Source organism: Vidua macroura, chromosome 11 (assembly GCF_024509145.1).
Source record: "Vidua macroura isolate BioBank_ID:100142 chromosome 11, ASM2450914v1, whole genome shotgun sequence".
Lineage (NCBI taxonomy): Eukaryota > Metazoa > Chordata > Aves > Passeriformes > Viduidae > Vidua > Vidua macroura.
Genome location: NC_071581.1, coordinates 9,296,464 through 9,323,915, shown reverse-complemented (window position 1 = coordinate 9,323,915; position 27,452 = coordinate 9,296,464). Strand labels below are relative to the sequence as shown.

At 40.9% G+C, this 27,452-nt stretch overlaps 1 protein-coding gene across 1 annotated transcript; it reads right to left on the bottom strand.

Annotated features, from left to right (window-relative positions):
• Nucleotides 1-1,864: 1,864 nt before the first annotated feature.
• GPT2 (glutamic--pyruvic transaminase 2) lies at nucleotides 1,865-26,214 on the bottom strand. The gene is made up of 11 exons (XM_053987579.1): nucleotides 25,400-26,214; nucleotides 15,236-15,325; nucleotides 13,652-13,760; nucleotides 9,960-10,093; nucleotides 7,801-8,044; nucleotides 6,978-7,057; nucleotides 6,294-6,430; nucleotides 5,435-5,609; nucleotides 4,515-4,670; nucleotides 3,385-3,497; nucleotides 1,865-2,132 (listed from the first exon to the last, which is right to left on the bottom strand). The coding sequence occupies exons 1-11, from the start codon at nucleotides 25,724-25,726 to the stop codon at nucleotides 2,042-2,044; spliced, it is 1,656 nt and encodes a 551-aa protein (XP_053843554.1). The 5' UTR covers nucleotides 25,727-26,214; the 3' UTR covers nucleotides 1,865-2,041.
• Between the last annotated feature and the right edge of the window lie 1,238 nt (nucleotides 26,215-27,452).

Genomic DNA, 27,452 nt, shown 5'->3' with positions numbered 1-27,452 from the left:
TCTAACTCCCATTGTTAGATCTTAGTTTCAATCTACACTGCATTGAGTCCAAAGCCAGATCTGATTTGGACACATTCCTAGAGTAGGAAAGTGCTGTTTGTCTTATCTTCACATCATTATTCTGACCTCCTCCCATGGTTTTGCTTTCTGGGTTTCTTTTATTTGTTAGTGCATATTAAGGATGCCAAGTGGTGAGTGCTGGCAGGTTGTGTTTTTCAATGGATGGTAGCAGCTTAAGTGCTCTCACTGTGCTCTCCTCCCAGAAGTGCACTGCTCTGAGGAGAAAAATGGCATTTTTTCTCCAATCCTCCACTGTAGCTTTGAGTAGCAGCCATGCCATTTTCCATAACCTGTGACCCCTGGCAGGTGATTGAGAGGAATAAATTCTTCTCCCAGGCCTCAGTAAGGAGCTGTGAGCAGCTCACCCACTGCTAATGCTGGGTCATAGACAGGGGCTGCTGTGGCAAGGACAGTTACTGGCAGCATCTCGTCTTCCTCACGTGAGAAATTGGCACAGGTTTATCTGGATGGTGTTTCTCTAGCCCTTGGCTTTAGTAAGCTGGATCAGCACAGGGTGTTGGACCAGCTACAACAGCAGCCTCACAAAGTGCCAGAAGACATTAAAATGAGTTTACTTCTAAATAATAACTTAAAATAAATGACTAGATTGAATGTGATATTCTTGATGAATAAACTGTAACAACTGAGCCTAAGCCTGACAAATGCTATTGCTTTCACATCTGAATACTGAAAGCTCTGTTTCTTTAGCTCTTTATCAGAGCTAGCAGAAGGTGTCCAGCTTCCAGCTCTACAGAAACAGAAGCTGTCCTTTGTTTTGCAGGGAAGCTGGCAGAGATTAGTGGAGTCACTCAGCTGTACTCCTAGATAGCCACCTTGTTCAGCTGGGCTTTGAGAAGCACTCAGGATCGTTCAGACAGCAGCAGGACTGTGGAAGATTTAAGTGTCAGCTGTACTATCATTATCTTTATGCCTGGTACAAGACTTTTTCCTTTAAATACCTTCTTATTCATTAGAAATCAGCCCAAGTATTTCTCCTGGTAACAACGTGTCAGTCTTTGCAAGTTCCAGCTGGATTTTGGCCAGCTGGAGGGGCTGTGTGATGTTTCCAAACAAATGCTCCCCACAGACAGAGCGGTTCTGAAAGGGCTGTGTTTTACCCTACTTGAAAGGATTGACTGTACTCACATCTGCTTTGAGACACTAACTTTGTTCTTTGTGTATAAAAGATGTGGGTGAACAGGAGACTCCTGGAGCTGTTATGGCAGGAATTGTAAAGTGCTCTTATGCTGGGGTCATGTGTTGAATAGCACAGGAAGAAGATTGTATTCCTTATTATGTTTCAGTTTCATAAAAATATGGTTCAAGCAGACACCACGTTCACTCCTCTGATCAAAACTGTATATTCCATTTCAGGAAATGGATTTCAGGCAGGATTTCTTTTCAGCAGAATTTCAAAGGTATCTGCACACATCTGCTGAAGATTTTTTAAAATAAGCACGCTGTCCCTATATGCTTGATCAGGTTTGGAGAACACTTAACAACAAAAACAACAAAAATTAAACCAAGCAATACCTATAATGTAGGAGTTTTGATTTTTGTTTAGTAGAATTTTAAGATGGGAAACAAATTCCTATCTAAACAATTGAACTTGGCATTTCTGTTTTGTAAAAAAACCCAGATGACAGTAGTAATTCTAATGAGCAATTCCCTTCCTCAACCTATTGAGTCAAATGTTCACAAATGTAACTTTCAATCAAGGCACAAAAACATTTACTGACTCTTTCTTCTCACTGCTTTCTTACATTCTTCCCCTTCCCCTTAAAAAAAACTTGGTGTAACAATGTCTTCTACACCAGACATAACTTTAATAGTCCAATAAGTTATAGCAGTATCTGAGTCTGGTTCTATCTATTTTGAATTTAGTTAAATTAGATAAACAGCACATTCTCAGCACATCATTGTTCATTGTCTGCATTTGCCTTGAAGGAGAGGGGATGAGGGGGGAAAAGCCACAGTAGTTTCATGCATATTTTTCAAGAAACTTTATGTGGAAGTCTTTCACTTTTTCCAGTAGGATCTTCAGCTTCTCTACTGGAGGAAGAATGGTCATTCTGAAAAAGAATATTTAAAGAGATAAAAATAAAAAAAAACCAACCCATATTATCTTCAGAACCAGCTAAACTGTGATCTTTGCACAGATCTTGATTAATGTCAAGGTATAGCAAGTAACATGTTAAGTTTAACATCTATTTTGATGTGATTCTCTCTTTTTTTGCATTTATACTTTAATTGAACAATACTATTAAATGAGAGCAATTTGTTTCTACTGGTTACAATACAGGAATCCAAGAACTGTTATTTTCTGTTGAGTGGTGTAGAAGATTATCAGTAAGAACTAACAGCAACTCAGTTTCCACCATTGGGCATTTATGCCTAATTATACCCAGTTTTTTTGAGCTTTAAGAGTTGTCAGTTATGAGTAAATGTACATTTTTTCTTTAATTGAAAACTGAGTTCAGAAGCATTAAAACAATCCAATGTCCCATTCTGCAGGTTTTAGTCCCTTTTTCCCTTCTTCTGCATACCCTGAAAATCCCACGTGTGGATGCCAGGCTGTTTGCAGGACCCACAGAACACAATGGCTTTCCCACACTGGTGCAGGAATGGACTCCAGGTTTTTCCTGGAGCTGTATGTACACAGGGAACTGACCCAGCTGGCTGTGCTGCACAACTGCCAAGGCTGAAGATACCTTCTGCTGTGTTGTTTCACACACAGAAACAGCACAGCAGAGGGTGAGGAAGACTAAATTCCGTGATAAATTCTAGCTATCAGTGGCTTGGCTGGAGCAAAGTTCTGTTTATTGGAAGCAAAAGCAACAGTTTTCGTATTAGAATATTTAGTTCAACATCTTGTTTTGGTAAAGTTATACAGAGTGTTTAAGGACCAGATTTATCGGGAAGATACTGCATTTTTCATGTAGTTTCTCCATATGGAAATACAGTTTAACCCCCTCCTCCCCCCAGAAGAATGCAGGGCAATTTGTGTAATTCTAGAACCAACTTTAATTTTAAAGTCTAAACTATTACTATTGTTTGTATTCCTGGAGAAGGCATTTCAAATGCCAGTATGTCAAAATAGAATAAAATTATGCCAGCAAGCTGTGAAAACACCATAAAAACTTGTATAGCTCATCTAGCAGACCAGGTCTTTGACCTTGCTGTCAGTCCACAGAAATTGTCCAGTGGAAACTGAGACAACATAAACTGAAATAAAAATCCTTGTATTTAATCCGAAGAAAAAGAACTGGGATGATAACTTTGCTTACTACTGCTAATTTGCTTTTAAACAAACAGAAACTGTACCTGAAATGGTAGGTTCCTTCTCTCTGGCCAAATCCACTTCCAGGTACAACACATATTCCAGTCTCTTCCAGAAGTTTCATGCAATAGAACATATCAGGTGCCATTTTATGAGCCTAAGGGAATGGATGCCTTGGAATTATTGAAGTCAAAATATTCCTAATATATAGAATTTAATGACTGCTTTTTTTCCCCTGAAACCTAAAGTTACATTATTAGTTTATTATTCAATTTACTAAGGAAGACAAGGAACAAATGTTAATGGGGCAGTTCACATTAAGTAACAGTACTTCATGGAAGAACAGGGCTGAAGAACTTACACAAAAACTCACTTCAAAAGAAAGGGTTTAGGTAATTTTGTTATTTCCCTTGACTTGCTTGTAACTTTTGTCAGAAGTCTGAAAGTTGTACTTAGAAAAATCTAAGGCTCTGACATTTGATAAGATTAAATTAATTTGAGAACTGTGTGTTCCAGTTCTGTTGGCAGTTACTATTTTTTCCCCCAGAATAATCTGCTGCCTAGGAAGTCCCCTGATTAATAACTATGAGAGGTTCTTAAATATGTACAGGTTATATACCTAATCAAAGAAGCAGCTGAACAACAGCCCTATTTTTGTTCTCAGCTGTGCTAATAAAATTCCCTTTACAAAATGAATATTACAAATTAGGTTTCAGAGCTCTACTTAGGAACAGAAAGATTTATAATTTATTAACATAGGTTACTGTCCCAAAGGCAAAAAGGTGAAATTTGTAAGGAAACCTCCAGCCCTCTTTCCCATTGCTGGTGAATGGGGCTTCTCTTGTAGGGTCAGTAGCACACTGCCACTCACACATGCTGGTCTCCTTAACCCAGGCATGGGCAGCAATTTGGAACTGCACAGGGCCAGCTCCTTGTGTGACTTGAACACCAACGTCCTTGGGGACACTCTCAGCCTGGGAGCCTTAGCACTGGGATGAAATGATCTGTTCTGTTTTCCTCTCTTCAAATAAAGGTCATGTTATATTTAAGATCATACACAGCACATGAAATACTGCTTTTGTACTCCATCTCTGGAGTCAAAGTTCATCATTAGAAGTGGCAGGCACAGGTGAGAGGAGGTTAAAATGGATTGGGGTAGGAATGACTGACTGACCTTTGCTTCCTCAATGGCTTTGGAAGGAATAAAGATCCGAGGGAAAGCGTACATAGCTCCTTGAAGGGGGTTGCAGTGAACTCCTGGGATCTTGTTAAACATGTCTTCTGTTAGTTTGGCTTTTTTGGCAAGATTGTTCAAAACAGATTCCTTCTCCTGTTTAAAAGGAAGGTGTTCAGTTGGGCACATTTGAAGTAGCAATAAAAACACCAGGAGAAATGATAATGCTTCAAAAGGCCTTCCCCAAATGAAACACTGGTAGGGCTTTGCTGAGCTGTTAGAGCAAACTGTGTTCCAAAATCCAGTTGTGCTCTTAAAAACAGCAATGAAAAAAGGCTTTAGCAGGGTACAGTTACAGTGTTGCAGACAGACAATAACCTGCAGAAGTCTCTGTGTGCCCTCTTCTTACAGTCTCCTTCCTCACCATCCACTCCTGGCTTTTTTTAGAGACCATCTTAACTGAACCTTTGATTTGACTTGGTAATGTAATTTCTTAAACCAGACTTAGCTTCATTTTTACAAGTGAGGAATTATATGTATACTTCAATACTGATTTTCATGTTGCTCAGTATGTAGAGACACTGGATATTTAAGAAAAAGATTGATTTTATAACTTTATTTAAACTTATATTCCTGTTTAGATTTTAGTAACAGCAAATCTTATTTAGTAAACCTTTTGTAATATTAAGCACAGGAAAAATGTTGAATTTATCAGCAAGAAAGCTGATTTGATAATGCCTTACAAGTATTTTTAAATGTCATACTGAGTTAATTTTTAATACACTGCATAGTTCTGTAAATTGGTGTTTATACCAGATTGTCCAAGGAGAAACGAAATTGGTCTCTGTGCATAATTTGAGTTCCCAGTACTTAGGATAGGTTTGGGAAATGCACAAAAGAACAAGCATGTTATTGCTGACCTTTATGAACTGTGCATAAGATTCTTCTCCAGGTACTGGAGGATTCACCACAATATCCATGGCTGCTTGTCCTGAGACTGGAGGACAAAGGCGAACCGAAAGCAGCTTAACGAGCTGTCCTTTGATTTCTGGGTGCAAGTTTATGACCTCCATGTAACCTCCTCTGTAGCCACATCTGTGACAAAGTGAACAGAAGAGATTGGTTAACTTCAAGTCTATAAATACAACAAAACAATAAAAATGACTGCAAAAGTGGAAAGACAAATGATGAGAATCTCACAATAGGTAAGATACAGCTTGTTAAAACAGCTGCCACACTGATAAAGGTTTAAGACGGAGCTGCATGACATGTCATTAAGTCCTAGTATCCCACACAGAGATAAAGGGGGACATGCAGCTTCCCTGGTAGGCAAGTTAACAATTAACACGGATCTTTAATCTTCAGAACAAGAGCATATGGCTGTAGCAGCATACATTTAATCAAAAGATTCTTTTTCTTCCATGTCCTCCTCCCCAAAAAAACCCAAACCCAAACATTTATAATATCCCAGTCATTATTGAGCTGTTCCCTTGAATGTTGGAGGCCAATTTTCCTTTATCACAAGTCCAGATTGGGACTGTAGGATTTCACCTTTGTGGGACTGAGGCATTAGGTGTCTGAATACGCTAATTATTTGGTACTTTAAAAACCACTGAGTTAATCCATTACTCTGTGCTTGTTTTTCTTTTCTTAATAGTCTTTAGTTAAAATTAATAGAGGATTAATTATGGTGGATTACCTTCAGGTCAGTAATATGAAAGCGCTGTCCCACCAGATTAATGAGGAAGATGAAATAAAAAAAAACTAAATCAGACTTACTCGCCCATGTATCCCTTAGAGGTGGAGTGAAAAGAGGCCAGCTCAACATTGTTATAGTACTCGGGTCCCATCTCATACAGAATCTTTTTGAAAGAATGAAACTGGCATCCTTCAGAGTACACATTGTCCTGGTAAACCTGAACAGTCAGAAGACATTAATGTGCTCTGTTCCCCCAACTAAGGATAAAACACGGCCTTTTAGAGGCAGATCTGGACTGAAGAAAACAGTCTTTACACTCAAAACTTCAAAGCTGTTAGAAGACACAAGGTTCTGTTAAGTAATAGTTACTGTAATGATACTTTTTATCTGATGTCACCCCACTTAAAGGCTGGGCCTTTGGAGAACAGCAAGCTTCTTTGGATGATTTAACTTTTACTTGGACGTGTAAATTGATTTTCCTTCTGTTTCTTCCATCTGAAGTGGTCTGAGCACCATGTAGGCTTTTAGGTCTGTTCCAGCAAAGTTCTTCCTTGTGTCCCCTACACTTTCTCTCTAGTTCAAACCCACATCAAGCCATATTGATCCTTTGATATTAAGAATCTTGCATGTCTCTTCATGTCTTAATATGATAACAGAGAGCCTGTTCCCTGTACTTAAAAATACCACTACCACACATGGAACAAAATTATACCTCAAATGAGTACTCTTAGCTGTGCTTTTGAAAGAACAGATTATTTCATTACCTCATCAGCCAGAAGAAAAAGTTTTTCTTCCCAAGCAAAGTGTATCACATCTTCAATGCACTTTCTGTTTTGTACCTGTCCTGTAGTTTGATTTATAAAGCAAGAAGAAAGTTAGTGGAGTGTACACATACAAATCTTTTCACCTACACCTACTTAGATTACCAACTTTTCAAGAAGATATCCCTCTTCCTCAGAAAAGTGCTATTGAACTTTAGAATTTAGTTGACTAAGTATGAAATTAAGGAGCATTTTGGGAAGCATTATGGTACAAGGTAACTTAGTCCATCTCAAGCAAAGGGAGTGTGAGATACAGTACTCAATCAAGGACTTACTAAGAGCACTCTGTGGATAGCTAATCATTGTAAATGCTCCCATGCATGATGGTTAAAAGGGAGCTAGCTTCTCACCAATCAACCTCAACTACTCAAAAAGCTAAATTCTGAGGGAGGCTTGCCACTGAGTTCTGAGTTATTACAGTCAGTGCCTCTCAGAAGCCAAGAGGCTACAGGCCATGCCAGAGGCAAGATCCTTCCTAAAGACCAAAAGTGACTGAAAGTCATTCCACAAGTCTGGAACACTTCAGTGAAAGCAGCGTCTTCAAATGGGATCCAGTGAAGTGAATCTGCTCCGTCCTTTCTGGAGTTCCAGGACACTGAAAATATGTTTCTAAAAGTAAAACATACTGTCCTACTTAAAGCACTGATCTCTGGAATTCAGCTCGATGTATTTGATACATACTTAGGATTTGGCTGCAATGTCAAATGAATGAAAAAGGAAAGAAAATAGTCTTAAAAGCCCTTCATTAAACAAAATTCCTGCAGACCTGTGGGATTTCCAGGGTTGATGATGCAGAGGACTTTTGGATTGCAATATGCCTTCGCTTCATTCAAGGCACGGCGAAGTTCGTTCACATTTAGAGCCCAGCAATTTTCTTCATCCAAATAGTAGTTCACCTGGATAGCATCCAGTTCAGAGATGGCTGCTGAGTATAAGGGATACTGGGGTATAGGAATCATCACTCCTGTTCGGGATTTGCCACCTCCTGAGATCAGGATCTTTAAAATTGCCTGGGGAAAAAGTGGGAATTAAAAAAATAATAAAGGTCACACACCAGAATTAATAATATTCTCTGGAATAAATTATCAAACTTCCTAAAAAAGTGTAGAGTTAAGGTGGATTTCTATCCTAGAAGCAGATAGTCAAAAAGAGTTTTATGTATTTCAAGTTGTTACTGGCTGAGTGAGGATGGTCTAAGCTTAATGGAATCCTCTCATGTCGTAACTTCCAAAGATCATGCCTGATCAACGACAAAATTTAGGAAAAACATTCTGAGCACAAGGCTAGAGGGCAAGTTGGAAACTGGAATATCAAGATCATGATTTTTTTGCTGTGCCCTATTGTAAGCAAAGAAGCTTTAGCTAGTTCTTGCTTATTGCCTTCCATTCATTTTATCGCATTAACCACAAGAGACCAATAAATAAAACCAGAAATTAGAACTGGGGCCTGTGCAGATTCTCCCTTGGAACAGAGAAACCTGTTTTACATCAGGAGCAATTACATTTTCATTTTCAAGTAATGGAACAGACCAAAGTCTGCATGTCTTAGGATGGCAATAAAGTCATATGTAGCTTATGCCCAGAAGATACAGGCAGAAAGGTAATGTTTGTGCTAAGGTCAGTCCAGACAATTCCTTGTGCCCAATGTATGTGCGATGTGGAGGCTTTTTACACGTGGATTAAATAAAACAGTGCACAAGGGGCAGGAAGCAGAGAGATTTCTTGCCTTTATAACCACGGGAGAACTCTGAAGTACAGGTGCAATCAAAGCAAGCATCCTTATCAGCATGTAATTGGCATCTAAACCCAAAAATATCTTTCCTCTCAGCAGCAGTATCCTTTCGTTTCTTTGTGGTTCTAGTACAAAATCTGCTGTGCTGTGCCACTCATCACATACTCAGCTGCTAAGCTAATGATTTATAATTAACATAATTTTGTACCCACCACTAGTTTAAAAATACCAAGCATCCAAAACATATAATCAGGACCAAATGCATATTTAAAAACTCCTTAACACCCTTTCTCCCCTGAGATGTGAAACAATAGTTGTTTTATCTTTAGAAGGGCCAAAGAATGAGATTCGTTGTAGTGCTGGCTTTACAGCAGTGATGAAATCAAATTGGTATGGTGCAGATCAGGTGTGCTGCGCTGCCATTCCTGACAAGCTGCCAGTGTCAGAAACTCTGGAAAGCCAATTGACTGCAGGCCTCTGGAGAGCTGCTCCTGCCGGATCGCTGTCATTCTGAGCTCTGCCACTAGATGTCCTTTAAAAAACCACCTTCACCAACACACTCAAAGGCTGCCTTCCCAAAAGCCAAACTGCTGCTGCACTGTCAGTAAATGTGTCTGTGTAAAGGAGCAGTCTGATACACACTGGTATTCCTGCCTTACCTGAGGACCATTTTTGAACCTTGGTTGAACCCAAAACCTGAAGTTTTTCTCAAACAAACTAAAATACACAAAGAGAAATAAATTTTGGGATTTTCACTGGCATTGATCTGCACTAGCAGAATTTACTGAGAAGAGCTGAGAGTTCTCACCTCTGAGGTTGATTCCCTCTTCCCTCTTCCACTGACTGATACCCTCTAATCTTCAATTTTTATGTGTCTTAACTACTAAGAACCACCATTATTTAGTCTGAATGCACTGAATCTCTACAGAATCTCTACTGAATCCTCTACGAGGAACGTATACTAAGAGACTTTGCACACACTTCTTAGCTGGCTCCTGACATTCACACAGGGAATGTCAGGGAATTCACAAAGGGGGTTCACTGTTTTGTTCACAGGATTGGATATTCACTGAATGTGGTTTCAGTGTCTGCCAGATCAAACTCACAGGACTTTGTGAGACCAGAGGTTCAACAGGGATCTGTATTTGTACCAAGTTTGTACCAAGAAGGGACAGGTTTCATGTTAACACTTACAGAAATGCCATCGCTTGCCCCAGTGGTGAGGTAAATGTTATCTGGATCTGCAGGAACCCCTCCATCTCTTCTTTCAATATATGAAGCCACATCTTCACGAATGCAATTTATACCTTGACTGGCAGTGTAGGATCCTGTGAAAAATACAGAATGAGATGAGAATTGAGTGCAATGTACACCAGATTTTCTGTTACTAGCAAAACTCCTGAGCCAGTATTGTATGGATTAATTTCTATATATGAGCCATATTTATTTGGATCCCCAGGATGGGTTTGCTTTTTTTTCCATGGAGTAGGAAAGGGAGATAGTTTGTTCATAGAGCAAAGGAATTAATTTGGAAGTAGACAAATAAATAAGCATCGCTAAAATACAAAAATAACATACTGGATTGGTAAAAAGCATGATTTCAAGTCTATTTTGCAAACTGGGACAGCAATCCCATTTTTACTATCTTTCAGTTGCTTTCTTTATGTTGGAAGCACTCCTGTGTGTAAACAAACTCCTATTTAAGTAATGGGAACAAGGAACAGAGGTAGCATATGCAATAGAAAGTAATTTCTTTTAATCCATTATAAATATAAGGGTTTTATTTGCAACATGAAAATAACATATCATTTTCTCCCACAGTCTGAAACAAAAAAAATCCTAAACTGCTTCTCTCCTTCTCCCACAGCATCTCCCACAACCACTTTTCAGCAGAAATGTCTAGATCTCCCCAACCTCATGTGCAGTTTACAGAGCACAACTAATAATCATAAATAAAATGAGATGTTAGATGCCTGTGTGCATCACTGCTGAGAATGTGCAACAAACAAAGAGTAAAAATAAGCCTAGGTCAAGGTGAGGAATGAATTCAAGCTATGAAGCTTGAATGGACAAAGAAGTGACAAGTCTATATCTATTTTAGAACACTGTCAGGAAGCTGCAGAATCTTCTTGCTTGTTTGGTGGAGTGGAATAATTATGCCTGACTTAACTCTTATCACTCAGTTATCTGCTAGTAGTCTGCCTGGTAGGACTTCTGTGAAAGCATGATTTAAAAAGACAAACAACCTTTGCAAGTACTGCACAATTGCAGGGGACAAAATGGTGAATCAGGGCACAAAGTTCCCTGATGTGCTAAACATTCACTTTTACAGGACTAGAAGTTATATTGGGTCTGTACATGGGTGTTTGACCACAGCCAGGAGGATGCTGTTAAAGGAGGAGAACAAACCTAAGCTGTCCTTCTGTCTTGTGCTCCATTGGGTGCTGAGTGCTACCACTCTGAGGACATACAGAACATTTAATTGCACTGTACTTCTACACTTACTTGTACTCAGCTGATGGCTTTGACTAGAACCTCTGTTTGCACTGTGGGATGCAAATAAATAAACCCAACCCAAAAAGCTGCATATATTACATATTTTTATATATAGAAGGATGTCTCAAATGCCTGGAAAGATATTCCAGTAATCCCACATGCAAAGTAAGTGGTGTCAGTAGAATTCCAGAGTGTCTGGACACAAGAGAAGTTGAGGATCTATCAAAGCCTTCATACATGGCCTGGGAGTAGCAAGACTCAAAACCATGAGTAGGGTTTTGCCAAATGGATGTTTGTTGGAAAATAGGGTATTCTAGTTCACTTCCAGAGGAAATTTCATATTCATAATAACTTTACAATTAATACCTTTAAATAGGCTGCTATAGATATGGCTGCAACACTTCAAATGACTTTGACCATATGTAGTGATTCCACCTTTTTGTTGGATTGATAAATTTGTTGAAAAATAAGGTTTTGAACACAACACAGCGGGGCCAGTTTTTAATCTTTGCTTTTTCACGAGAAAGGCAATTTCTCCTTCTCAGCCATGAAGAGAACAGCAGTAAATTGTCAGACTACCAACAAAGGGATAAGGGTGACTTCCATTCAGCTGCACGTCCCTGTGCCTCCAGCTGCGTGTTTTGGGAGGCTGAACAGAGGCTGATGAGCTCCAGAGGCCAAGAGGAGGGGCTGACACACTGTACTGGAGCCAGGGAGGGTGGAGAGGGGGCAGAAACCAGTACAGCACATCAGTAAAGTCTACAGTGGTTTTACTTGACAGGAATTTAGAGGTATAGTTGTTCTTGGCATAAATAATTTCAAAATTAAAAAACATTTAGACTCCAGTTATTAACAGAACCTCAATTTAGCCACTGAAATTAACAGTGTGTATTCAGAATTATCATCTTATTTGAATACTGCAATTGTTTCAGGCCTACTTCCTCAGAATCTACTGAGCTAACAGAAAGTATGTGAAATGTGTGATCTTCTGGAAAAAAAGGAACATATTTCTGAAATCTTATGCAAGACTGAATTCTTTACAACATGGAGCTGTGGTGTCCCATGCCGCCAGGCCCTTAAAGGGAAGGGAGCACCAAGGGGTAAAGACTGCTCATTCTGAGAACTCCTTCCACATCCCTAAATTTGACAATCACTACAAAGAAAGACTGAGTCAAAATTCAAATGTATCCCCAGTAACTCCTATGTGTCAACAGTACTATGTGGATTTATTGTTCCAAAGTAAGACAGGAAAGGGATCCATTGAGCTCGAGGAACTTCTCAGTTTCAATAATGTGTTTTTAATGGTCTCCATTAGAAGACAAACCAATACAAAGAAGGTGAAGATAAGATACATTCTGTAACAGGCTGTGTTGTCAAGCTTGAAACGCTGCTAATGCAATCACTGTTTATGTTTTATTCAATTATGTTTTGTTTATTTTATTAAGTTTCATAGCACCTACTCTCAAAATATACCAATGCAAATAGGCACTGCAATCACAAAGATTAAGAAATATGCCAATTACTGTAATAAGTCCTCTGAAATGTCATTGTTTGCCTACTTGAAAGAAGGTAAGTGTTCCAGATTCTTTGCTGCACCCAGCAGCTGTAGCAGTATCTGCAGAGTAGAAATTCTCATGGCATTTGCCAGGTACAGGTAGGCAGCACAGTCACTAGATGAGAAAGAAATTGTCTCTTCCATTTCCTTTCTAATGAATATGCAAAGTTTGTACTTATGTGGATATGACATGTGAACTCTTGTAGGAACAGTGGTTGAAGAACAGAGCTCTGTAGTTCTTTCAAGAGTTATTTTACCTTGGAGAAATAGAGCTTTGACACCTTCAGTTAAAACTATTTCAGCAAGGTAAAAGACCTTCAGCAGTGTAGCTTTCCTTTTGCAGAGGATTATCACCTTGGTACCTGAGTTTCTGATACCCCCAAAAAACATACTTGAACTGATGGTTCAAAATTAAGATCCAGGTGTGCACTGGATCATCTGAGATGGACATATACTGTTTGTTGACACCAGCATTACAGGGACAGTGGACTCCCTGGCAGAAAAACAACTGGAGAAGGTAAAACTGTAAGACTCTCCACCCAGTCTTAGTAGGAGACACAGAGCCCTGGATTAAGAGATGTCATACCAACAGAACAGAGCCTCATTAGTACTCTCTGCCACTTTCCTGGTGGCAGAGACCCCTTCAGCATTCCATTTAGAGTTATGCCTAGATGTTATTGTGGCAAGGGCTCCATAGATGTATAACCCTCACCCTCTCCTCTGCGACAACTCCCGCCAGAAATTCGCACCTGCAGGTCACACTGCAAACGTGCCCCCATCAGCTGCTGATATTGAAACCACCTTTGTTGTTTCCAACACCAGAACAGAGCCTTACCTAAGCTGTTTCCTCCACAGCCCTGCAAGATCCGCCTGGCGCGCTTTTTGGCGTCTTCCGGAAAGCTCGGGCTGTCCAACAGGTTTGGGTATGTACACAGGGCCACTACCTGCAGTGCCAAGAACATGGCAGTTGGCCACTTTTCAATGGTTATTTTAAGTTGATGATATTATGTTAACTTTCCTTGGAAATGAAGATCACAAATACTGGCTAATTTAAAAGACAGGTTATTGATGAAGAGTTTGCAGTTGGTTTTTTTAAGTGTTGTTCTCACAGAAGAAAAAAAAAATCTTGTCAGGTTCCAAGTCAAGCTGACAAAAACAGTTCTAGAATTATTAACTATTTGTATTACAGACAGTGAAGATTCCAGATGAGCTAAGCATAGTGCAAACACAGTAAAGCACAGTTAATTATTCCTATGTTATCTCTAAGCAGCTCTATCCTCCACTCTTTGTGTATTACTAGCCCACTTTTATTGACAAGAAATCAAGACTTTAAATATGGAGCAGAACTGAGAAATACAATCAAATTTTGTAGTCACAGTGGCATGTTCCAATAATCCTTCCCCAAAATAACTTCTAGTTCTTACTGATTTGAATTCATGGGAAATATTTAATTAAAAACAGTAGTGGTCATATAGAACATAGTAAAAGTAGAAACATAACCCAGCAGAATTAAGTTAATGAAGGAATGTAAGACACAAATAATTGAAAGGTCTCTTTTGAGCTCAGCTTAATTTATTCAGTCTCTCTCATTTTTATGCTTAAATGGTGTAATATGGATAAGCTGTTGTCATCTTGTGGGACAATGACAATTAATTAATCCATATGTGCACACAGTCATGGGGAGAAAGGATTTCCCATTTTATTTAATATCATTGGAATAACCTGTAATACATTTGAATAATTTATAAGAAGCTCAGGTCTCCCTAGTTTGCTGCATAGCTCGATTTTATAATCTCATCACCTGGACCCTCAGTTTGATAAGGCTTCAGTTTGTCCTGGAACTCTCTGATTTTACATTATTATAGACAGAGGAGTTTACATGAGGGTGTGAGGGAGGCTCAGTAAATAAGATAATATTCATTTTAACCTTATTTGTGTTTCAGGAATAATATACAAATACTAATTTGTTGTAATCTTTCCTAAAAGTGAACCTACCAATTAGCTTGCCCAGAGGTAAAATGTGCAAAATGAGACACAGTACAAGTAGTTGAACCCAACTACGTGCAGATTTCAAAGTATTCTCTCAGATGAAGAAAGACTTTTGTTTTTTTCTTTAAAGAGAACCACTTCCTTTCTTGAAGAGCATTATTGATAATGAATGTGCTGACTGATAACACAGAAGTGGCAGGAAAAAGTATGGGTGGGGAATGATATGGAAACTAAGGAAAGCTACTGTGTTAAAAGAGGACAACCAGCAAACAATAGGACTTTGGCTCAGAAATGAACATTTAAAATTCTTTATAAAAGAACTATTTTAAGTCTAGTTGCATTTAGGGAATAAATTATACTAATACCTATATCAGACAGCTTTAAGGCATTCTAATAAAAAATGAATAATAGTATTTTATATTAGTCTTACCTGACGAAGGAAGGTGATTGGTCTCTGTCCCATTGCATGGGCGTCTCCAATGTTGGCTTTAATCACTTCAGTAAAAGGTTTTTTGATTCCCTAGAAAGGGATCATTCAGAATGTTTTGTTAGGGCTGTAGTAGACGAGTATCTGTCATGTGGCTGTAACTAAACAGTGCCTCATCTCAGAACTGCTACAGTGTTTAATGTAAAGCTTAATGCATTTCTTATACGATACTGCCAGCAAATCTTAAATGGTGTACAGAAATTTTGTTGACTGTGACATATTTTTAAATGATAGGCTGGCTTTTATTTTTGTGCTAGCTGCAAGTAGGAGACTGCCTTGGCTGGAAACTACATATTGAAGGAGAAAAGATGAAAAAAAGGCATTTTGAATTGTCAATATTAGAGCAACTTCTTTGAGACACCTAAGGGAGGGATGGATCAGTCAAGAAGCTAAAAAGACTTGAGGATATTTGAGAAACCACCAACAAAAGAAACCTCAAGACCTTTAGTTCTTTCAGAGTAAAAACAGTAAAGATACTTCTTGCTTATTTATTTTATACTTAGATTAAGTACTCCTTGTATGATGACCCCACTTTTCAGAGATGTTTCACAAAATATATCATAGTGAAGCTCTGTATGATAAACAGAAGTGCTAAATAATCACCATGAATATTTAAAAGCTTCCTAGTCTCCAAAATCTGAACAGACAGCCATTTTTCCTGTGAGAAACTAAATACATCATGAGAGCACAGGGAAAGAAGCTAATGAATGTTGATTAGCAATCACAGCTCTTTAAAAAGCAAAATAAAATAAGGGCATAAAAAAGGCAAGGCACTGACTGGTTGAAAAAACACCAGTGGTTTAAATAAAAAAGATTAACTGAAAGTAAAGGCCAACATTACAAGAAGAATAAGTGAGAGAAGCAATAATAAATTTAGAGTTGTTCTAATGTATATTTCAGAGATAGTAGGGAGGCATCCTAACAGTGACAGAATTGTCACATGGACTAAGGAACTGCAAAATCAGACTGATTAGTTTTCTATAGAAAATTACCCATAGCAACTTGCTCAGGGTATGGACTCAGCCTCTTCTTGGTCCATGTATCTACAGCCAATTACTGGATTTGGATATAGAATATGTAGCTGCAAGCCTTAACTAATTTCTGCTTTTCCACCATGGACTGTAGTGTTGGACTTCAATGACAGACCAGAAGCCAGATGTGGAAATAACAATAATACAGGTAGTCACCAGGGATACAGATTCCCAGGTATGCCAAGATTTGGAGGTTTAAGGCTCCACAATCCCCAGTATGCCACTGGATGGATCCAGTCCATCATATATGGATGAGCCTTTGGAGGTTTTTTCCTTTTAAAATTAAATATGTAGTTAGAAATGGCATTAGGACCAGACAATTGGGCTTACATGATCTTGATTGAAAGGGTCAATTTTATATGGCCTTACATTTAGCAGCAATTGAAAAAAAAAAAATGTTCACTTAAAATAATTGCAAGTGACACACTGAGTCCATCAATTCATTTGCTTTTATGTTTGTTGACCTAAGTGAGTCCCCAAATTAAGAGCTGCATTTCAGCTCTAAATAAAAAATTAGAAATAAGGATGCCAGATAGATATTACATTTATCTGAGGCTGAAGTTTAGTAATATATGAATAATGAAACAGCTAAAAATGTCTTCTTTTCAAGCTATCTGGGGTCCACTGACCGCACAACACTATTTCATTCTAATTACAAATAAGTAGGAAGAGAAAGGTGTATGTAGAACAAGGACAAATTCCATTTGCTTGAAATGAAGAAAAATTCCCACTTATTTTGGTTGCATTTGGTCCTCACAGAAAATTGAATCAGTTTCACTAGATTTGCAAAGTAATACAAATCTGTTAAGGAATATGGATGATACTTTCTTTGCCTAAAGTTAGGCAGTCTGAGAACACAGCAACATAAAATAGAAATACTCCAATTTATTAGATTAAACCCAAAACAAACCAACTCCCTAATAATAGAAACACCTTACATTAGACTAATTAGATTTTTTGCTCACAAATACTATTGTGCTCTGCAAGTTAAAAAAAAAAAAGCTGCTGCTTTGGTTAGTGAAATGCTGAAAGGTACCTGGCATTTCATAATGTACTTATGGAGTTTTTATAGTAGTGCAGCCTTTAAAACAAAGGTGACAGACCTTTTTGGTGTCTATGCCACATTTATCATAAATAATGTTGGAGCTTATTAGCACTGATGCCATTTATATCTTTATTAGGGCCAAACTCAGTGTTTTTGCCATCACCTACTCCACAAACTCCTTTTGCCTCTCAAATGATGGATCTGGAACGAATAGCAAAGCATACACAATAGTTCTTTCACCAAAGAATCTGGTTAGAGAATGAATGTTACGTTTTCTGTGTAGTACACACAGTTCCCACATGGGCTTAAAGGCCCATGGTTCTCTTGACTAATTTCTAATTCTTGGTCTCAGCTACAAGAGCTTTTGTCTTTTTTGTCTTTCAAAGGAGAAATGCTTTTAAATAACTGGAGCCTTTTCTTTCCCTGACAACGAGTTAATATCAGCTTTAGAACTGTCTTCACAAGACTTGCTATATTCTCTCCTAGTGAAATCTATACAAAAATTGCTATTGCCACTTAGTATTTTTCTATTACTTTATTTCCCTCTATGGAAAATAAAGGAGTATCAGAGGTTGTTCAGATTTAGTTTAGAATGAAAAGTTCTAAACAGGTTCTTAAAAAAAAATCTAAAAAAGTTTTTTAGAACAAAAAGTCCCATCTTACCGTTTCAAAAAGAAGGAACAGAAAACAACAACAGGCAAGAACAAGTGCCAAATGTTAATGGGTCAAAGTCTCAAAGCAGGGATATCAGAAACTGGCATCAAGGGGAGTCTAGACAGTGCCTGGGACTCTGGAGATGGGTTCAAGGCAGAATTCTGCTCAGACCCTTCAGACAGAGCAGAATCAGTCACCGGCTACTTGTGCCAAGGTTTCTCCTGTGGTGGGTATCCAAGGGGAGGGTTATGCCAAATACTTTTTGGAAGGTCTGTGGAAAGATCTGTTTGAAAGGAGGAAATGTGAATGTGATGTTGATAACCTCAATATCGAATTGCAGAGCGGCATGAAAAGGGCTGCAACAGGTCATTGATTTATTTCGCTGCAGAAGGCTAAGCGGTCTTTAACCATGTCAGCAACACACCTGAGCTGAGACAATTTATGTCCCTGCAAGCCAAGGAACACACAGGGGGAGCAGGAACTGGGCCACTGGAGGTGTTTTGCTCTCCTCTAGGGATGCCCCACACACCTGCCTGTGTCTCAGGGCCTCGCTCTCTCTGGGTGCAGGCAGGCCTGCAAGGTGTGCTCCAGAGGCAGTCTGGCTGCACTGAAGCAGGCAAAGCTCTGCAAAAAGGAAGCTTGCATAACAGGAGCTCTAATAACAAACTCGTGAGCAGAAAGTTCCAGACTGATTCTCCTGCCTTGTGAAGAGGGTATAAACCACATCAAGGAGGAGAAGAAATGCCCAGCCCTACAAAACAAGCTGTGCTCCAGCCTCCTGCCTTTGGCGGCACCTCACACTGTGCTCACAACGTGATTCAGCTTCAGCTCGGAACAAGGCCAGGCTCCTGCCACTCCTCTGACAGTGTTAGCAAACAGATTTATGACAGTAGTCCTTTTTTAAAGCTGTAGAAGCCATCCTTCACCTCCACAGGGAAAAGAGAAAATATAAAAACCTATACTGTCTTCTAGTAGCCATCTTCTGGATAATTAAGGGATTTTAATAGAATAAAAGAATCTTCCAGGATTTGGAATATGCTCTTTGGAAATTACTTCCTTCAACTGTTACTTCTGTCTCTCTGCTCTTTTTAGAGGAAATGCATCTTTTAACAAACCTGATGAAACCTGAAGCAAGCCAGACACAATTATTCTAACAACTGTATCTAAATATCACACAAAGTTGTGAGAAGGGATTTTCATAATGAACTAGAATTCATTGGTGCAAAGTCAATAGAAATCTTTATGCAGTTACCAGGTTTGGGGAAGTTTCCTCTTCTCCTAGACATCCCCAGAGCCTCAGGAAAGGAGAACAGTATGAAATGATGAGCTATTTCTCAAGGAGAGAGTCATGATGCAAGAAGTGTTGGGAGAATTACTTGATCAAAGAAGCAATGTGATGCCAGAACATACACCACCCCAAAAAACTACCATGAGGGCAATGCCCTGCCAGGAGCTGCTTTGTCTCTTAGGAGTTTTAGTGTACCTGGAGGTTCCCTTTACAAAGGTACCAACTGAGAGTGCTGGCAAACTGCAAAATACCACCGTGCCCAGAAAGAGTAAAGAAGGGTACAGACTGACCTGACACTGTCTTTGTTAAATCTTTAGCAAAATTCAAAAGAAAACCATCACTCTGGAGAGAGCATGTGTGGATTTGATAATGGCAATATAGGAAAGAATTGAAAAGAGTTCCCTTGAGGAGGCCACAAAAATGTGAGCTGCTTTTAATCCCAGAAGAGAAATGTGGTATTATAGCTATTTCTGAGCTTCAGAATTTACCTACTCCTGGCTGCTCCCAATTGTTTCATTTTCATTGCCACTGCTTTGTGCCTCCTCTTGATAGTTATCAGGCAACAACATCACACTATGAAACACTGTACTATTTCCTTGAAACTGCTTTTGCTGTGACTTGCACAAACAAGCTCTACAATCAGAGCTGGCAAACCCAAACATTTCAGCATAGCTGAGATCTACGCTGTAGTAGCCAAGTTACTTGCTTGCTTTTTTCTCTCCTCCTCTCAAGAGGCCAAGAAAGCACTGCCCAGAGGCCCTTAACTAATAGGGACCTGAAGACCTGAATTACCATCCCAATCTTTCTATTAAAACAGCTCACAGCAGAAAAATAAACCTGACCTGCTTACCATGGAGTAAGGCTTTGAGTTTGTATTATGCTTGTGTAATTCAAGCTGACATGAGCTGTTCTGGGGAGGAAGGAGAAGGCAAATTCTGGATTTTGACTTAAAATGGCAGTGATGACTTGCATGGCCCCTCATACCACATGAGACAATTGGTGGGGCTGATCATTAATTGGCAGATCTGATTCAGAGATTACAGAACAGGACTTGTCCTCAGGTTACTTTTGCCTGACACATTGATCGAAGTGGATTTGTATTTAGAATTTTTGACTATATAGATAAACCACTAGATTTCATAACAGAATTAAATGAAAGAATTTAAATAATGCTCATTAGAAAGTGATTAGACATTAAGACCCTCTTAACTTGAAGAGTTATTGGAAAAGGCCTATTTTAGAATAAATTTTGCTAATGTATTCAACCAGAAAATATCAAAAACTGGATTCTGTGGGTTGTGAGCTTCTGAACATATGATTTTGATAATCATGCTCTTGAAACCAGCTCTCTTTCACCTTCATCTGCAGTAGTTTTTGGCCTCTTAAAAACCATGAGTTTTACTACAGATTCACTTATGTATGCAACACGTACAGACAACTGAGGAACAACAGCTCTGTCTTAATGAGGTCAGATGCTCTTGCCTGGAAGATACTTCCTTCGTGTGCACACAGTCACGTATTCAAAGCACAAAATTATAGGATGGTAATTTAAGCTTAACATCTTTCATTACTGGGTGTACCAGTCAATCTTGTATCTTTTTCTCGGCATGTTAAATTATATTTCTGCATGTCACTGTCTAAATTGTGCTTTATCTTTCCAAAACTCCCAGGGACACAGTCAACTCGCATTTACAATTAAGGCTGGATTCTAAGTCAGATTTTTCCTACTCAATTTTAAAGTCTGATGAATTAGTGAAAAAAAAAAAAAAAAAAAAAAAAAAAAGCTCTACGGTGTTTTAATCAAAATACTTTAGCAGAAGCTGCCTGAGATTTCAGCTACCTAAGTAGAAGGATTTTTATAGTTTTATTGTCTAAATAACAATGTAGGGAGTGAACAAGTGGCTTGAATAAACGTGAAACAGGAACCTATTTGTAATAGTTATGCAAATAAAAAGCGTGGGCACAGGAGATGAATGTACAACCCTTTAGCTGTAAAGGCAACAGAAAAATAGGGGCTTCAGTGTATAGAAACTGTATAATGCCATTGAAGGCCCATGGCTCCAGGCCCAGGGTTGGGATGTGTTACCCACCTGTGCTATCTGCAGGAACTTCCTACATGCTACCAATATATCCCTGCACACCATCCCTCTCTCCCTTTCCACCCTACAATTCTCTTTCAGTAGCTTGAAAATTTGAAGGACCGTGCGTGCTTTACACTGGGCCAGGCCCTGCTTCCAATGTCACCTGAGCTGACCTGTGGATCCTGAAATGCTGGTTAATACACACACGCTTTGCAAGGAGATGTAAGGCAACTTAACCTAACACAGAACTTGCATTATGTAAAACCCAATCAGGAAGTGGGGAGAGAAGGAGAGTATAAGTGAAATGTCAGAGTAACAGATAGGAAGGGATTTTCCATAACAAGGTCAGTTAAAATTAGCATGAATGCAAAGCAACAAATCAGGTATGTGTCCTACCTATGTAAAGATAAGTTAGTTTGTTATTACTGATTAGGTGAAGAGAGGGGCTCTTCTCAGAGCTTGCTTTATTCTTGCATTGAATTTGTATTCAGGAGCAAATTTCTAGTTTGAAATGTATTTAAAGTCAATACTTGATACAGTGGCCATTTGTTAGCAAGTCTATACAAAGGTGGTAGAAAAAAGGTCTTGTTTGATTGAGTTCTGTTTAGAGTGTAATCATGTATTAAAATATGCCTGTGTTCTAGCTTGCTTTAAAAAGTTGCCAGAAACACCAAGGAAAATTAGTTATGTCTGTCATCTTAGTAAGTCAGAATCAGCTGATTGCTACCAATAGCAAAGAGGAAAAGAAAAATGGTTTTCACTTTCAAAGCATGACACAATTTCAAAATTAGGAGAAAAAGGCTCAGGAAAGTAATTCAATCACTGATTTTGCATTAAGATTTCCATCTTGAAAGACTTAATGTAGATCAAACCCCTGATTTTCCACCTAGGTGAATACAGGACACAAGCCAACAAAACTTGTGAAATCCAGGTACAGCATGCCCCACCTGTATTGGGCAATCAATCTTAATCTGCTTTAATTGAGTATTTTACTTGTCACACACATTGGCTTAGTCCCAGGCACGAGAGCTAAAACTAATGCCTCACTTCTATTTGTTCTTTTAAGGAATATCCCTTCATTTGTCCAGTCAGAGACTTCTTGAGTAACATTTTAGTCCTTATTTCTGTGTGCACTGTGGAGTTACAGCTCCTGTTGTGATCATTTGCAGTTAATATAGAGAAGTAGCAAGTGCCAGAGAAAATACAGAGGAGCTGCTCTTTGGGATCTGAGACAGCAGAACAAACCTCAAGGAAGATGAAAGCTTACACTGTGCAAAGAGCTTCAAGTAGCTGTTTTATAGTCTCCATAACAGCTGTATGAGTATTAAAAAGTATGAAGAGTATCCAAATGGAACCAAGTCTAAACAGGGAGAGCCTCTATTGCATCTGATTAGACAATGGCTGCATTTAGGGTGCTTTTAGTCGAGAAACAAATTACCTAAAGGCATCTGAGCAGAACAGGATAAATGCAGATTTACTGCCATTGCTTCACCCCTGCCTAGTCTTGTTACCCCAGCCACTGCAGTGCTTCCATCTCATACCAGGGAGCCTGTGCTCTCCTGCCTATGCAAAGCTCCTTCCCCATCAGATGTAGAAGACTTGTTATGGGGCAATTCTTGCTGTTAGTGAAGAGTGGCCATGGATCTAGAGATGCTGTGGGGCATCTTCTTCCTCTTCCCTGAAGTGGCAAGCCACTTCAGCCTCTTCCCTTTATTCAGCAGTGTTAATTCTGCTGGCAGTGATTGGCCTAACCCTGTGAGCTGAGGTTGAGAGGGATGGAAAAAGCTGTACAACTTAATAAAAAGGAAACAAAGAAGTGCCATTGATGTGTCAGCACACAGAATTAAATTTCAGACATGCACACGCAAAAAATAGACAATTAGATAATCTACAATACTTATAAGGAACCTAGGTATTACTCAACACTGTATGCTTTAGCAGACAGCTTGATTAAACAAGAGAATGAATAACAGTACTTTTCTCAGAAAAGCAAAGGAATGAGTAACTTGAGAAGTGTAGAAGCAAGTAAAGGATTTCTACTGAAGTTGATTAGTCTTGTCTGTAGATACACTGTCTCAATTTTGCAGTAATTTTGTCCTCTTTCCCTGCCAGCTGGGAGGTTTGTTTGCCTTAGTGGTGTTAAAGCATAGTCACCTCCAGGAATGCTGGTAGCCATTATCAATGGCAAACATTATTTCGTGAGACTGGTTCCAGGAAAAAAAAAAAAAAATTAAATGGAAAATGCCACATAAGTAGGCACAACACAAAACTGACATAAAAATCTTTTAATAAAGCGATTGCCAATGATTTGCTGTTATATTTTTTCAAAAGTGCACAGTAGATTATTCTTTCTGCCAGTGATTCAGCTGGTAACTGGAGTAAGCAGGGGAGCTGGGAGGAGTTTGTGAAGGGCCTTTTATATTTGTTTTGTCAAGTAATATCTCCTGCTCTGTGATGTTAACTTGAAAACAAACATACTCAATGAGAACACTGGAAGATTTTATACTCTGGAAAATGCATCCACTAGGGAACCTAGTTGCATAAACACAATGACACCTTTATAAACAAGTTTTAAGGCAAAAATCAAAACAGATGTTCCAAAATTAATTCTCCATCACCACTCTGAAGTTTTAAAGTGAAATTCTTAAAAAAAAAAAAAAGCTGTTTGTAATAATTATTGAGTTAGACATAAATAGCTGATGCATATACTACAGTGAGCTGAAAACATGCTTCACCTTCTAAGACAAGGGGAACCAAGTAACATTAAGACCAGAGAATTAATCTCATGGTTAGAATTGCTGTAGCACGTTTTTGTTCAAAGCACTTTACATGAACTAATGAAAATGGTCTTGCAGTACCTGCAATAAGGTATTAGAAAGACTCTCTAAAGCAGTTACAGCAGGGAATAATATCTAAAATTATAGAAAAACTATTCTGCCAGATGCTTTATTCAAAACAAAAATAGTGAGTCCTTGTGATGAGAGGGGAAGCTGTGGTTTGAACGGGAGAGGCAAAAAGCCATGTCCGTATTGCTAAGGAGCTTTTTAAATCTTTTTTTATCGATACTCAAGGAATAAGAAAGAACAAAATAAATGCACTGACTGATTTGGATGCTTTATTTAGCGCATACTGGCCCAGACCCTTAGGATCTGCTTTATTATCTGATCCACTATAGAGTACCAACCACCTACAGCTTTGGGCAGCGTTACGGAGTATTTGTGCTCTGAAGGTTTGTTCTCAGGCACTTCAACTTCTGCAACCAAAAAAAAAGGAGCACATTGTGGGTGATCTCCTTGAACGACCCGGAGCAGCGTTGGGTGAGGCTGCGGAGCAGTGCCTGGGAGAGCCGGGCCAGCTCACCTGTCAGGAGCCCGGTGCCTCCCTGCCCCGGCCAAGGCAGTCTCTCTAAAATCCTCAGGAACGACTTAAACGCTCTATCAGTATGATGAAAGCTGGTCACGCACCCCCTTGTATAACACAAAGGACACGGGATTGCAGCGAAGGGTCAAAGTGGCGGGAGAAATGTAAACACTGCTTTATGGGGGTGTCCCGTATCTGCCTTAGGCAGCCAGTGACACCAGATAAACAGCAGCCGGCCGGCGGGTTCCTTTGTTTCGTGCCTCTGCCGCCTCCCGTGGGAAGGGGCGCGGGGCCGGGGGTGCCGCAGCGGAGCGGGGCCGGGGCCGGGGCCGGGGCCGGCCAGGGCAGGGGATGAGGCGCAGAGCGCGTCCGGCCACGGCTCGGGGCAGCAGAGGGATGGGGAAAGGCTGCTGTGCTCCGAGAGTTTTTAACTTGGTAGAAAGCACTGCAGCGGCACTCGTGGTGCCTCCCGCTTTCCCGAGGCTTCCACAGGGTCACGTCCCAGCCCCGCGGGATGTCACGTCCCCGCCGAGCCCCGCGACATCCCCACCCGGGAGCGGCGGCGGAGGAGCGCCCGGGGCAGAGCCGGTGCGGCTGCGGGGAGCGCGCCCTGCCCCGTCCTGCCCCGCCCCGCCGCCCCTGCCTCACCTTCCGCAGCTCCTTCTCGATCTCCCCGGCTTTCAGAACGATGGGGCCGCGCACCGCGTATTCCACCGCCTTCACTTGCGGGTTCATGGACTCCAGCGTCAGGATCTTCTCCCTGCTCGCCTTCTCGTTGATCTTCACGGCGGAGGCCTTGGCAGCGCTGCTCCAGCGCACCGTCCCCTCCCGCCGGGGTCCCCGCGGCTGCCGCCCGGCCGCCAGCGAAGCGGCGCAGCGCAGAGCCATGTCCGTCCTTCCGCCCCGGCAGCCCCCCGGCCCGCGGCCGCACAGCCGTGCCGCAGCTTGCCTGGCAACCAAGACAAACCGATGCATGGTCGTTCGCGTAGTTCCCAAAAGCAGATGGAGGATACAAGTGCTGGGGATCGGTGTATTTTGTAGTCGGAACCGGGCGCTAGTCAGATGCACGCAAGCAGGAGGTGCGGTCAGGAGAAATGCCGAAGAGCTGGCACAGTTACACGTACACGCTCGATCCTCTCATGTCCAGATCCCGCAAACTTAACTGCAATGGATACAACCGATCTTGCAGTGTTGCGATGCCACCACAGGAGCAGAAATAGAAATAGAAACCACCATTGCATCCGAATAGCGCTGCAGCCCCCTGCCCCGACAGAAGTGGCCCCGCTAGTGCTCTGGAAGAGTCCCGGGCAAACCCATCCTTTTCCCAGCCGGCGCTGGCCCCGGCCCCAGGGCGTGCTAAGGTGTGATTGCACCAGCCGGGCTGCGGGCGCGCTGCCTGCCGGGGGCTGTAGTCCCGGCTGCGCCTGCCCACGGCATCGGGTGATGGGCAGAGAACTACCGCACCCAGAGGCCTCCCCGGGCCGCTCCCGCTTTGTCTGCAGGGCGGGGCGCGCTCCCGCTGCTGGAGATGCGGGGGGAACCGGGGTCAGGGCAAGTCCTGGGGATTTTCCTAAGGGAATGGCAAAGCCAAGTGTCCTCGGTGCTAGGGAGCGCTTCGCTGCCGCTCGGAGCCCGCGGTGCCGCCGCCTGGCCGCGCACAGAGCGCTCCCTTTGTCTGGGTGTGCTTTTCTGCTGTGGGTGTGAGAAGCGCAGCGTTGCCCACGCTGGCTCTCCGCTGTCCGTGGGGAAAAGGCCGCCTGCGCTGGTCTCGCAGCCTGGCGTGGTGCTGGGAATGCGGGGTGGGAATGCGCGGTGGGCTCTGCGGTGGCTCGGTCACCTGTTGCGGGGCTGCTGGAGAGCGGCTCTAGAGTCGGGCAGGCAGCGAGGCTGAACGAGCGCCAGAGCGCCGTCCCTCACCCTGTCACTCTGCCAGGGGAGCATTTGCTCCTGATCCTTGCCTCCCGCAGGAACAAGCCGGTCCTCTTTCACAGTTTCCTCATTGTTTCCAGATGATGAAAATGTTTTTATCTCCCGGGTTCAGTTCAGCTTTCATAGCAAATGACTGGAGGTCTGCCATGAAATACAACAGCAGCAGAATTCAGGGGAGAGAGGGGTAAATACTCTCTCCTTCTTGCTGCCCCTGGGGAGGAGAAGGCCCTTTTTACCCATCCTGGGTGCCCAGAAGAGCCTCCTTGTTTGTGCTCATTGAGTGGAATAAGGGATCATTCACTCAGGAATATTCCTATGACCTAATGTTACCTCTCTGAGTAGGAGCCTGGGCTGTAAATCAGCCTTATTTGTGAGTTGTTTTTGTAGGACCTTCTTTTTACTTTCTCTTTTGCCGCTCAGAATATGGCAAACCAGCTTTCTAATTTTAGGTGCCTAAATTAGATGGTTTGAGATTCGGGTTCTGTTCTGTTTTGGTGTTTTCCTCAGCTGATGAAAAGCAAGGAAGCTGCTTTTGGTGTGTCTGATTTTATTTAATGACATACAATTATGTCTTTAGCCTTTTTTCTATCTTCACTATTTCTTCTTTCTAACAAGCTTCTGCTTGCCATCGTGTTTAGTTTCAGTAGTAATTTGCTCCAGTCCTTATTCTATTTTAAGTGCAATATTTTTCAGCACTTGCTTTGTGCTAATTTAAAAATAATTTCTGCTTGAGGATTTTAGTCAATTCATAGTTAACAAAATAACAGAGATG

What these genes read in the sequence shown, in the direction of transcription:
- GPT2 (XM_053987579.1), bottom strand. Translation starts at nt 25,726, where the DNA reads ATGCATCGGTTTGTCTTGGTTGCCAGGCAAGCTGCGGCACGGCTGTGC. An exon ending in GGGCAAGCGATGGCATTTCT is followed by an intron (nt 8,045 to 9,959) that starts GTAAGTGTTAAC and finishes CTTTTTCCCCAG; the next exon opens with GCAATTTTAAAGATCCTGAT. An exon ending in GAAGGAACCTACCATTTCAG is followed by an intron (nt 2,133 to 3,384) that starts GTACAGTTTCTG and finishes ATTCTTTTTCAG; the next exon opens with AATGACCATTCTTCCTCCAG.